At 40.2% G+C, this 14,263-nt stretch overlaps 1 protein-coding gene across 1 annotated transcript in view; it reads right to left on the bottom strand.

The window, feature by feature from the left end:
• The window catches only part of efnb1 (ephrin-B1), a 129,388-nt gene that overhangs the window by 17,503 nt on the left and 97,622 nt on the right, over positions 1 to 14,263 (bottom strand). Inside the window, exon 4 of the mRNA XM_057849744.1 lies at positions 3,564 to 3,680. Coding sequence (XP_057705727.1) covers positions 3,564 to 3,680 — 117 coding nt within the window. The remainder of the gene's footprint in view (positions 1 to 3,563; positions 3,681 to 14,263) is intronic.

Here is a 14,263-nt window from a genome sequence, read left to right as displayed (position 1 = left end):
TTATGTTGGACTTAACAGGGAGCAGGTGGATTCAGCCACGTGAAATGAATTATGTCATATTCACTGGTGCAACTAGCGGGCAGTGTATCCACCCAAAATCAATAAAACTAAATGCAAACACTTTCAAAACAAACCATTACAACGCCACTTTAATTAAATGAATACTCAAAGCAGCAAAATTTAATTCAAATCTTTTTTTCAATCGAATTACTCGAGTTAATTGATTAATCGTTGCAGCCCTAGATACAATATCGATGAATATGTACTTGATGTAGTGTGACAAAAATATCACAGTGTCTTGAAGCAAGTACCCTGGTGGCTGTGATGATTTTTTGTTTTTTTTTTACAGAAAAAAAGACCTTTCCGATCCTAGCAAAATGTTTAGTGTTTGAAAAAATTGGTTTTAATCCAATAGTTGCATTGGAACATTATTTAAAGCAATACTAGGTAATTTTTACTTTTAGTCGATTTTAGCAACGCAGCAAGCGGCAATGTTTTGCCTTAAGGAAGACTGCTTTTCCCATGAAGACCAGCACACAGTGTCATAAAATCCTGATCTCCCGGTCGCCTGCAGATGGATTAAATAAAATTTCTGTTTCCAGAGGATGTTTGAAGGATGAATAGTAATGAAGTAATGAACCCAGTTGTGGTTAAACAATAGCATATGACAATGTTGAAAGTAAGAAACGTTGATTTCAGTCAGGTCTGACGAGTCAGTTGAGCACGGGGTTCATGCCAGCGAGTGAAAGCCGGGCCAATGTTTTTTCTTGAGTGTCCTTTTATCCTGGTAGCCTCCCTTTTTCTTTTTTTTTCTGCTACTTTTTGTGTCTTTTGTTGCTCTGTCATCTTTGCAGAATTCACACGAAAGCGTTCGCATCGACTTCGGTCTTTATAACGAATGGAGAAAGGGAGAAGTGACGTACGTCGTAAAGAAGTCAGCACATTTGTAGTTTTCTTGTGTGGCAGGGTTCCTGCCACCCTCGTCAAAGTAAATTAGTTCCGGTGAAAGCGATACAGACCCCCTCAAGATATAAAAGAGGTGTCATTCAACTAGTTGTCAGTCGACATATCATCCCAAATGTTATGAAAATATTTTATAAAGATTTAAAAGCGACCTGTGTTGGCTCTGAAGATTGCATCTATGGATAGAATAAGGGCGGAATTGGAGGAGGACCTTGGTACCCTCTTTTCTGAGGAAACATGGTTATCCGACTTAAAACGAGTCAATTCCCTTATCTCTGTGCTCACCATAATTTAATCCAATTCAAAGTGGTCCACAGAGTTCACATCTCCAAAACCAAACTGGCCACTTTTTATTCTGACATCAGACCACTCTGTACCAAATGCAACATCTCAGACGGCTCACTCTTTCATATGTTTTGGACTTGTCCTAAACTTAGCAAATTCTGGAGAGAGGTTTTTCATTCCCTCTCACAGATCTTGAAGGTGAAGGTGGAACCGAACCCTCTTATTGGCTTATTCGGAGTTACAGAGGACTCTCGACTATATTCTGATCAGCGCCGCACTCTAGAGTTTGCCTCCCTCCTGGCCCGTAGGTCTGTCCTCCTCAGGTGGGTGGACCCCCTCCCTCCCACACACACCGAATGGCTGACGGTCTTAATGACATGTTTGAAAATGGAAAAGATCAGATACTCTATCCATTATTCTAATGGGAGATTCCTACGTGCCTGGGGACCTTTTTTAAACATGTGTCAGTCCTCTTAAGCCAGTACTTCTCAAATGGTGGGGCGCGCCCCCCCAGGGGGGCGCAGAGCGATGCCAGGGGGGGCGCGAGTGACCTCGGGGAACATGCTTTTTTTTTTTTTTTTTTTTTGCCGTACTAGAATAAAGTGTACTTGCACATCCACTCCGTGGGTGGCAGTGGCGCTCTCATTTTCAAAGTGCGTGCAGTATTTTTGAAGTAAGCAAGAGCACACGGAAGAGACTCATGCAGAGCTGGACTCACGCAGCGACCCACTGTCTTTCTCACGTGTCCGGCCGAGAAGTGCCGTTTTCGGCTTGGGATCGTCACGACCACCGCCCTCACCTACGGTTCTCCCTCGGCCGCCGAGAATGCGCTTTTTTCGGGCCGTTTGCCTTTGACTTTTAATATAGTGGGAAATGAGGAAAGACCACTGTTTACTGAGTCTAAAAATGATTATAGCGGAGAAGCCAAATCAGTTAAGACGCCACTTAAAGACATTAGACCTCAATCTCATTGACAAGCCGCTTGATTGTTTTTCAGCGAAAATGTGCCGAATATTGCCAATTGTCACAATCGTCCCGCTTTGTCAGTGTTATATCAGTAAACCAGTGAGCACTGTGGTGAATCAGCGAAAATAAAAACTTTCCTTCTGTCCAGAGACCTTCCCCCCCCCTTCTATTCAGTTTTGTTTTTTTTCAGTCAAATTTTTTGGCATGTTGTCCTGAAGAGTAAATGTTTCTAATCAATTTGAATTTGTTATTATTTACTGATTTTATTACATTTTATTTTTCAGTATCAAATGGTCAAAAATGTACCTTGAGTGTATTTTTACAGTTTGGATGTGACTTTTTTTTTTTTTATCTTCAGGCAAATTGATGCGCATTAAGTCTTTTCTGTTACAAGCAACACAATGTTAAAAAAAGTTATACTTTATTATAAGTTGATCTATGTTACTTTTTTTCTTTAATAGAAAAAAAAGGACACAATGTTAGGCTGAGGCGTACTTATAATAGTAATATAGACGAATGATACTATTTACAGTGGCGGCAGAGAGTTGGGGGGGGCGCGAAACATTTACGTCTTCCTTGGGGGGGCGTAACAGAAAATAATTGAGAAGCACTGTCTTAAGCCCTTGGCATTCCACAATTTGGCATATCTTTAGTTTATTGTATTGACATTTATTATCCAAACCCATTACTAAAACTCAATGTGCAATGGTCATGAAGCTCACTGGCAGTGACGGAGATTAAGTTTATGGTTTATTTATTTTTAATTTAATTTAATTTTTAAATTTTATTTATTACTATTATTTTTCTATTGTGTGTGTGTTGGATGTCAGTCCCATTTTTTATCCCATTTTGTCTTTTTTTGAACTGGAAACCCATGCACTATTATTGCGAAAAATAAATAGAGATTTTGATTGGAAAAAAAGTGACCTAAGCTCCTTTCACAAACATATCCCGGTACATTCCCGTGTAAGGTGACGTGGGATTTACTCGCATCATTGCTTTCACGCATGTAGAGATATCCAGGGAATGATTCGGGTTGGACACTTTCACAGACTTGTCCCATCTTGGCGATCTCTATGCAGGGAGGGCTGCTGGTGCGCCATGGTATTTATGTCATCAGCCATCATGCTGTGACCTGGGAATTTAATGCTTGCTTTCACATACACCTCGTCCCGGACAATATACTAAGACGCGACCAGTGAAATGTCCGCGTAATCTCCGTGTCAGTCGGCCCAGGAAATTGCTTTCACATACAAGGGCTGCCCGTTTAAATCCCGGGATTTTAACAGTGTTTCAGCGTATGTCAGAGGGGCTCTAGCGTTGCTTTAAAGAACAAAAGATGTATTTACCAGGGTTTCCAGGCAGCTCATTTCCCAATTGATCCTGGTCTGGTGGTTTTGGACTGGACTCTGGTATGGCATTATCTTCTGGCCTCTCTGGCACTGCAGGGTTGACTGCATTTGGGACTGTGGGAACCAAGTTTTAAAAAAAAAAACAAAGTCAGTCTTTGGCAGTGCACACATGCAGCATTACAATGACACCTTCCTCAGCTACAGAAAGGAATAGTTTTTGTTATCTTTTGATATATCTTTTATGTACAGACAAGGTTATCTTTGCACGTGTTGAGAGCGTCTTAGAAGTCACGATGAAAGAACAAAAAGAGGAAGGGCGAGTATGCGAGCGTCTGTGAAACAGCAGAATCCTTGTCCTGTCATAAAAAATGAGCTCACATCTACATCAGCAGACATTTCTAACACAGACATTCATGACACACACGCACACGGGTAAACACACCGAAGCATAAACCTAGACTCTACTTACAATACACTTAGGCATGGCAGAATGAGGGTGAAGTAGTTATATATTAACTTTTTATTGCTTTACATTATTCATCACGTTAAAAGGCCATAATATGTCTTATTTATTGCACTGGCTTTAACTCTGCCTGAAAAGAGGCACACTTTTGAGGAGGAGGGCAGGAAGAAGAGAGGGAGACGAGGAAGAGGAGGGGTCGCTCCGAGGGGAACGTAAGGGAAACAGATAGTTTATCAGTCTGTCTGTAGTGATTTCAACACACGCACTTTGAAGTCTTTGTGCGGTGAGCACCAGCGGGTCGTCCGCGTGGCTTTTACGAGGGCGCGGGCGGCCGACGCTTAGAAAGTATTAGCGAGGCAGGTCGTACGGGTTCCACGCTACAGTATCTGATACTATTCGCTGATCGGGCCTTTTTATCTGCATGCGCCCCAGGCCTGCTCAGGGGACTCATGTGAGGACTGGTATTTGTGAGCAGGCAACTCCCTCAAGGCGGTGTTTGCATGTGTTAACTTTCTGTATCCCTTACCACACGACATGTAATGAATAGGATGTAGAAAGCAAGAAAGGAGAAAAAAAGAATTCGCTTTGCCTACAGTGGTATACATTCCGTTTTCTTTAGCATCCAAACATAATTACACTATGAACACATTTGTCTTCCTAATGCTCAGGCCACCACTTTGCTACCTTTGCAGAACTAGCGAGCAATGCCGTGAGCTGAGGAGGAGTGTCAATAATTGATGAGAAAAGACAGCGGTAAGAGGTAGAAACATTCACACATCACGCTCGATATGAGGGGACACACTGATCTGATTCACTTGCCCCATTGCTGTTTGTTACCCACTGAGCATGTGCGGCCTGCGTCGATACATGTTCTGACCCATTTTCCGGTGTATACCGCTGACATTTCCCTTAGCTACGAAGACAGCAACTACCTCAGAAGTGCCAAGCTGCCAGAAGGAGGGAGACAGCGGGGAGGGAAGGGGAGCGGAGGGTTGAGGGAGACAATGATAGAGCTGAGGGGGCGAGGAAGGAGCGAGGAAACGATGGGGGACGCGTTGCGCGCAATGAGGTGAGTCAACATATTTCGAACCAATGTGGCGGCATGATGGCGGCAGACAGAAGAGACCAGAACAAGGTCATTCCACAACTGGGGGATATATTGGGCTTCAAAATTCTTGACAAATATACCTTCAATTTTCTCACTTTCTGCTACCTATTGATCAATAATAGGTACCCTAATTTTTGGACTATAAGGCGCACCTGACTATAAGCCACCACCCACCAAATTTGACACAAAAAAGGCATTTGTTCATAGATAAGCTGCACTGGACTATAAGCCGCAGCTGTGCTCACTGTATTATGGCATATTTACATAAAAAGATATTAACCGGAAACACTTTTTTTGACAGCGGCTTCATAAGACTGTCATAAAACCAAATGAATCACTATGAAGCTTAGAACCAATTGGCTGCAAAGCTTCATTAATTCAAGAAGCGTCATTTTGCCATCACTTCCCGCATGGGGGAGACAGTCAACCTCTGCTGCCACCTGCTGTCAACACTGTTGTCATCCAACATGCCTCCTAGCGTGCATTGCAGCTCTACAGATGATAAATAACATTCAAAATTCATGTTCTGTGCTAATAATTTCTTCAGTTACTGTTCCAGTTGTTTCATTAATTGCTAGTTAGCTACTTTATTTGACTGTGGCGCTATAAGACTGTCATAAGACCATCATAATTATGACATGACACTGCCATGATCATTAATGAATGCGTATGAGAGATGTCAAATTATCTCACTTTTGACTGCATGTAAAAGATCCGAGCTAGACATCAATAGAGTTGGTGATATAATTTGCCGGATTCCATTTAGTGACATCTGTCATAAGCATTCACTGATGCTCATAATAGTGTCATGTCATAATTATGGCTGTCTTCTGGCAGTCTTATGACACCACTGTCAAATAAAGTGTTAGCTGTTAACCCAAATAAATCAACATGTAAGCCGTACTGGACTATAAGCCGCAGGATTCAAAATGAGGGGGAAAAGTAGCGGCCTATAGTCCGAAAATTACAGTAATAAACTATCAAAACCTTGATAACATTAGATTATACAGTGTATCACAGAAGTGAGTACACCCCTCATATTTCTGCAGATATTTAACTATATCTTTTCTTGGGACAACACTGACAAAATGACACTTTGACACAATGCAAAGTAGTATGTGTGCAGCTTATATAATAGAGTTCATTTATTTTCCCCTCAAATATATAGCCATCAAAATCTAACCCCCTGGCAACAAAAGTGAGTACACCCCTTAGTAAATACGTACATCTCTAAATGTCCAAATTGAGTACTGCTTGTCATTTCCCTCCAAAATGTCATGTGACTCATTACAGGAGTGCTGTCAGCATTGCTGCAGAGGTTGAAGAGGTGGGGGGGGGGGGTCAGCCTGTTAGTGCACAGACCATACGCTGCACTCTGCATCAAATTGGTGTGCATGGCTGTCAACCCAGGAGGAAGCCTCTTCTGAAGACGGTACACAAGAAAGCCCGCCCGTCTCATCAGACCATAGGTCATGGTTCCAGTAATCCATGTACTTTGTTGAAATTTCTTGCGGGCTTTCTTAACATGGTCAGCAGTAACAGGGTTGCAAATTCATAACAGTGTTAGCTTTATCTCAGGAGTAGAATGTAGCTGTTTAGCAAGCTGTTACTGCTGACCAAGAGGACCAACTTAGGCTAGGTTCAGGCCGCTGGTCTTCATGCACATTTCCGATTTTTCATCATATTCGTTTTTTTGGCGTGCCTGTTCAGACTGTCATTTCCATTGAGCCTGTTCAAGTGTAACTGGTGTGTAAGCGCCTAGGCTGCGACGCAAACCCGCGCACCACGACGCTTCCACTCGGCAGGTAGGGACACTAACCACTGCGCCATAAAGCTCGAGCCAACGGCACAACCGCCAGCGTCCCTACTTGAAGGAATTGGCAGAGAGGTTTCCACGCTCCACAACGGACCAGCGTGTACCCGTTACACAAGTATTACACTTATTGCACTAACTCGCAGCCCAAAGCATCAAAACAAATGACTACATACAGTATACTGGCTCTTTGTTGTTCTAGAGTAAGGGTCGGCAACCCAAAATGTTGACAGCCATATTGGACAAAAAAAAAAAAAAAAAAAAATACTGTATATATGTCTGGAGCTGCAAAAAATTGAAAATCTTGTATAAGCTTTATAATCAGGGCAACATATGCTGTATGTAGCTATATTAACTATATTAATCTACTATCAAAATGACTAAGTTGGCGGAAAATTCATTATGAGCCTTCATGATTCCCGTTTTTTCCGCTCTATGAGATGCACCAGAAAGCCTTCAATTTTCTCAAAAGCCGACAGTGCGCCTTATAATCCGATGTGCCTCATATATGGATGAATATTGGTTAAACATAGTTTGACCAGAGACGTCGAGTCCCATTAGGCAAACCAGGAAATTGCCTAGCGCTCCCAGCCAGCAGGGGCCCCCAGAGGGCAAACAGATTTAGCACATGCAGCTTTATTCTCAGTGAAAGTCTTGTGTCTGAGTTCCTTGAAGGGCCCCTTCACTCACTCTACACCCCCCTCTCCCTCACATTGGCTTTTTCTTAATTGGCGTATATTCAAAATGAAGAAAAGTTATCCTTCTGGAAGCGACAAAAGAAAGAAAAATAAAAGCAGAAGAGGGGAAAAGGAAGCAAGACAGCGGTGAGTGTACTATGTTACTGTAGTTTTATGTCGTAATATAGTTGAAGCCGGACACTTTGAGTGTCCTAAAAAGTGCTCTATGAGACCGAGGCGTTATTATACTTTTATTAAATATGGTATTGCTCCAAGTCCAACTGTCCCCCTTACTTGCACACGCTCAAAGGGCCCCATGTTGCTTGTTGCCTGGGGCCCCCGGGGACCCTTGCTACGCCTCTGGGTATGACGTTCCATTAAGCTCAGCTCCATCTTGTTGATGCAAAACGCAACTCCAACAACAACTTCTACTACTACTACTGTGCCTTATAATTCAGTGTGTCCTATACATGAAAACGGTTTTAAAATAGGCCATTCATTGAATGTGCGCCTTATACTCCAAAGCGCCTTATAGTGCGGAAAATACGGTAAATGTTTATTTTCCCTGCAGCGCATCCAATAGAGAATGACACACCACGTAACTACTCTGTTGTACGAAGCCGCCTCAAGTTTAACTTCATTACAATATTAATGAACTAGAAGGATGTTTGTGTCATGCTTGTCCTCCTACAGAAAGCATAATAAAACGAAAAATATACTTCCCTCCCCCATCTTTTTCCATTTTCAGACATTTTTAAAAAAGCTCCAGCGAGCCAATAGGGCAGCGCTAAAGAGCCGCAGGTTGCTGACCATATTTTGATTTCCAAAAAGAGGACACAAATAACAGACACATAATCCCGGTTTAGTATATTCAAAGTTATATATATATATATTCAAAGTTATATGAATGGATTGAATGCATGCACACACTGTGTGTGCATGAGGCACAGAGACAGTCAGTTTTCCCCTACTCTCGGCCATGTGAGTAATATTGAAATATTGCTCATTTGGCACATAGAAAGAAAACAGAGCATTCTCAGGCTTATGCCTTTTTTCTATTTTATTTTATTTTTCTAATGACTGTGGTCAAGCACACACCCTGCCTAAAATCAGAGTACAAGTTAGGCGCTAACGGTAGTGCACAGCTCTATCGCTGCAGTCCTCCCTGTCTCTCTCACTCTTTGCTGACGTAATTGCTGCATGAATTCCGATTTGGGAGACATGAGAGTTCAGACTGCAGGCACATTTTTGAAAAATGTGACCCAAATCGGATTTAAAATTACATACGAAAGTGACCTAGATCGGATCTGAAATGGTCCACTTCTACGCGACTTGTCCCGTTCAGACTGTCAAGTTAACGCCTCCCTCAAGTCAACCTAGCCTTAGTTTTTTACTAAATAAATAAGGAAAATAAAAATCTTATTCGGATTTTTAAGCAATAACAGGGTTTTAACAGGTAGCGTCAGACATTCAATCAAGGCAAATTATTTTATAGTTACATGAAAAATCCAAGCAAGAGTATAAATTTACTCAGCCAATTATTTTGGGAAAATGTTTGATGATGTCAAGTCCAGTAAATGTAATTCACTGCTTTCTTCTTCTACTAAAAAGTTTTGGTAAAAAGGTTATTATATGTATATATATTGTATATATGTATATATATTATTATATGTGTGTTGTGGGACACACATTCCACTAATAATTATTATTTGAAATATTATGTTCATTACAACAAATGTTCCCACAGCTACCACAAACAGCAATGAGACAAATAATACCCAAGACATAAAAATTAAAAATTGAACGGTTTTATTGGAGATTTAAAATTGGGCATTTGAAAAGTAGTAGTATTTTCTGGGGTACTCCAGACTTATTTGGTTTTAGTATTCAATCTCTTTTTTTCTTTCTTTTTTTTTTAGATTGTGTATACGTATATTTTAGATTTGGGTTTGGTCTTAGGACAAGTACACAAAAACTGCATGTTTTTTGTATTTTTCTTGATGTGGACAATGCAAAATGTGTTGGGTGGAGCATAAAATGTCCTCCAATTGTGGAATGACTGAACAACAATGAAGGTTCAGTACACAATTTGGGTGCTCCTCTGCCAAAGGAAACAACAGATGGAATACAAAGAAGGTAAACGACTTAAGAGAGTGAATCATTTCATTACGGATGAATCACCGTCACACGGCCCACCATAAAACAATACACATATTGCACACGGTGACGGGTCACCAAACTGCAACCCGAGAGCAAAGAGCAAAAGGCAGTGGAGTGGACATATGGGAGAGCGCGGGGATTTGGCGACAGGAAGTGTTGGCATTCAGCTACAGAGACAGAGGGATGGTGGATTAAAACACAATGACATCTGGGGTCAGAGCCAAGCACGGCCCAACCATTTTGGAGTTTGACTTATATTCAATTATATAACAAAATACAAAATACAGACGACACAAAGCTCATAAATTATCCAGAAAGCAGAGGAGGCAGATGGCTGCCCCACCCCGAGCCCGTCTGCTTCTTACTTCCTGTTAAAAAGGACTTTCTTTGACTTACTTCAAGTCAGCTCTCTTTAAAAATAGAAGTGTGGTTCAAAGCCTGGCCCAAATCAAACGTGCTCTGAGATAGCTTTTATGATTGGTGGAGTTTGATCTTTGGAGAATTGAGTAGGATTTTTGTACTAGAACACTTTGTAATTAGAGGAAAATGTCTTAAATTTGGGTTCTTTTTTATTAAAGGAGAGAAAAATATACACTAATTCTTTGTCAAAAAGCCACATGTGTGGAAAGGAAATTATTTTTGTATTTTGCAAAATGCTATTGCGGAGAGGAGAAAAAATATTTTTTGCAAAATTTACTATTAATGTCATGGGTTTTTTTTTTGTCTGTAATTCATTCACTGCCATAACATATACAGTGATACTTCTACATACGAAGTTAATTCATTCCAGGACCTTTTTTGTAAATCGAAATAGTCGTATGTTGAGCAGGATTTTCCCATAAGAATACATTATGATAACATTAATTCGTTCCACAGCCCAAAAACCTACACTAAATCCTTAATAAATACTGCTGATACTATTGCAGATGGCAATTACACATAGCAAAACAAATAAATTATTAATAAAAATCGGAATAATAATATAATAATAATAATTCCTGTAATATTTAACAAATCGGGTTGTAATGTGGCGGATGTTTTTTGCTGTACCTGAACGCATCGCGCGGCTGACGTGACAGAGAGGGTGCGGTAAACCTTACTTTCACTTTCAATGTTCTCTTGAGAACACAGTCAACTACGGCTTAGAGTAGGCGTTTTGTGTTGGAAAAGTTCTGAAATAAATGATAAAAACCTGACGAAGCTGGAGAGTTCTTTAGTGATGTTACCACAATAATAATTGTAACCTTAACTTACAAAGATTGGCGAACGGTGGTCGGGGGAGGACCATGGAGATGTATTAATGAGCCAGTTCATGGATCCGCACCCCACGCTCATATTTTTCTATAATTTGCATCATCATTTCAATGGTAAGCGTCACCTTTTTCTGCGGCACTGTCATGTCGTCGTATTTCGACCATGTCGGCAGATGTAGAAACAAATGGCGAGTCAAATTTTACGTTGGATGACGAAAAGATCTTGTGTCGAAGCATGTCGAGGTACCACTGTATATATTTATAATAGGGCTGTCAAACGATTAAAATTTTTAATCAAGTTAATTACAGCTTAAAAATTAATTAATCGTAATCAATCGCAATTAATCGCAATTCAAACCATCTATAAAATATGCCATATTTTTCTGTGAATTATATATATATTCTGTAAAATAAATTGTTGGAATGGAAAGATAAGACACAAGATGGATATATACATTCAACATACGGTACATAAGGACTGTAGTGGGGATTTCACTCTACTGTCCTTTAAATCTGTCTATGCTGTCCTCTCCTCACTCTGAAGCGTCTACTTTTTCCAAAGCTAGACAGCTAGTGAACGACGCCTTAATAGTCAGACTTCTTCCTTTTTCATCTGATTTATTAATAAAATGGCCTCAAACCATTGTCCTCTTTAGACCGTCGTAAAACTACAAAAAAAAAAGTACACAAGCATTGCATTAGCAACAACGTTAGCTTAGCACGCTATACAGGTTCACTAAACATAAACAAAAAGCGTCTCATACAAAAAATATAACATTTCGCTTACTAACATAATATGTACATTATTTACAACAACGATACTTACGGACAAATCTTGTCCAAGGATCATATAAGCACAACATTACAACGTAGGCGTCAGCCCGAGACGTCGTGCAGCCATATTGAACTGGCAAGAAAACAAACCATGTCTCAAAGCGACCACAACAGTTCGCTGTTAGACAGCACAAAAAGCCTTGCTGTAAAACGTACCAAAAGGCAGAATACTGTCTGAGCGGGACATGTGCGTTAATTGCGTCAAATATTTTAATGTGATTAATTTAAAAAATTAATTACCGTGCGTTAACGCGATAATTTTGACAGCCCTAATTTATAATATTTAAAGAGTATGTGCTGTGTTAGTAAAAGAAGAAGAAAATCATATTGAATCATACTCAACGGCAGCCAGACTTAACACAAAATGTTATTTGTCAGCATACACATATATAAAAAAAAAAATATGGATCAAACTTCATTTCTTGTTCGATGTAAATAATTGTGTTTTGTCCCTCATTCCCTCACACATGAATAATTCTGCTCAATTAAGGTTTGGATATAAAGCCAAAATAGCTCCATTGCTAATGTTTAAAAAAAAAAATGTACTTAATGATTAAGGACATTTTCCAAATTGTGCAATCACTTTTATGTTCATAGCCATCTCCAGTTATGAATGTTCAATGTCACGACATCAAGATGCATGGCTGAGGAAGTGGGTTAGACTTTACAGTCTGACATCTCCGATGAAGACGACCCAGACTGAAACTACATTATCTCAGTGTTTAATGAGCACGTCAGACCACACAGTGGGAATTGGCTGCGGGGCAACCAAGTTTATTGAAGCAACGAGGAGGAGCTGCCAGCCTGACGCGCCTTCTTTATTTGACAATTTAAAAAATTATGTAACTAACAAAACCATTCAACTGTTATTGTTTTTTTTTTCTTTTTTAGAAAGTCATGTCCAGCTCAGCAACACATTTCTGTGTAAAAGTTCAGGCACTTTTGTTCTGTCTTGAGCCTAATGAATTTAAAGTGCCTGTGACAGCATAAAAAAAAATCTTAAATAGCATTAATATGTGAATTAGAACCATATTTTGAGACGATTTGACTATACACAACAATTTGACAAAGCGCAGATGATGAGAAATTAGTCTTTTAATCTGCCGTTTAGACCCACCTGTCATTATCGACATGGGCAGGTTCACGATTTTATCTGATTAAGATTTCAGCCCATTGAGGGGGAAGATTCAGAACGATGAAAATACGACAAAAAGCAGCAAAATGTCATGATTGTTTCGATCTCTCTACTCCAATATTTTTACAGGATATTATTTATCTATCTATCTATCAAAGTATTTTTCCCCAATTGCAAAATAGATTGTATGGTCATGACAAATACCATTTCATATGGAATATGAAATATTAAAAATGCATTTATTCAGTATGACAGAGTATAATTACTGCATAATGGTCAAAACTGCCGACTTCTTCCTCTTCCGAAAGGTATTTTATGCCACCGGAGTTAGTCCGGGTTTTGTCATTTCCCTGCCCCAGCTTTGGAGACGGAGGAAAGCGTAAGCAAAACTGGAGAGTGACAGCTAGCCTACATGCTAACCCGAACCAAGTAGCTTTTCCAAGTCTTATTATCGCCTTTTGAAAACGAAAAAAATCACACAAAACTACCCCGACTCATGTCACACACGGCGGCGGGGTTAATTGTCTTCACCGATCGGCCAGCCCCCAGTAGACAGCAAGTTACCGCTCGTCGTTCTGCTGTGGCCACGGCAGGCTGGCAGTGCTCGTCGACGGGAATGAACGCCGAAAATAGCCCATTTTTGGGGGCCAAACCGTCCAACGTCGGAGCGGGGGGCTGCTCGTGGCCAAGCTGAGGAAAGCGCATTCTCAACGGGAACGCGAATAGGAAAAAATCAGCTGAATCCGCAGTCGTTCTGCATACTGTAGTATTGGCTGTATACTGAAGATGATTAGCTCGCTGACGTCACATTCGCATTCTTCGTCAATCCAGGAAGTCACAGTCATTTTCAAGGCGCGGGATTCAAAAAATTGAATAAATATATCAATCACTTCTACATAAATCGAAGCAGTCCATTTCATTCAGAAGCATAAAATACCGCGTGAAATATAAACATGCTTTTTGCTGTCATAGGCATTTTAAAGTAATGAATAGTCACTAGTCATATAATTTGTATTTTAATTTTTTTGTAGTACAGTATTTTTTTTTTTATTATTTATTACCATCTTGGGCCATTTACAATTTTATAAACAGAGGGCAAATGAGACATGGTATGGTATTTTCTGCTTAAGTTTTACTTTTACTTTTACGTTAAGTTACACAAAACCAAGTCAAAGGGCTAAATTACTCACAGGCCATTGTCAAATTGTTTCTCGGCTGGATAGGCCCGTGATCTACTGCATTAACAAAAAGTCA

This window comes from Corythoichthys intestinalis, chromosome 11 (assembly GCF_030265065.1).
Source record: "Corythoichthys intestinalis isolate RoL2023-P3 chromosome 11, ASM3026506v1, whole genome shotgun sequence".
In the NCBI taxonomy this organism is placed as follows: domain Eukaryota; kingdom Metazoa; phylum Chordata; class Actinopteri; order Syngnathiformes; family Syngnathidae; genus Corythoichthys; species Corythoichthys intestinalis.
The sequence above is the reverse complement of the archived record's forward strand: the minus strand, read 5'-3'. Positions and strand labels throughout refer to the sequence as shown.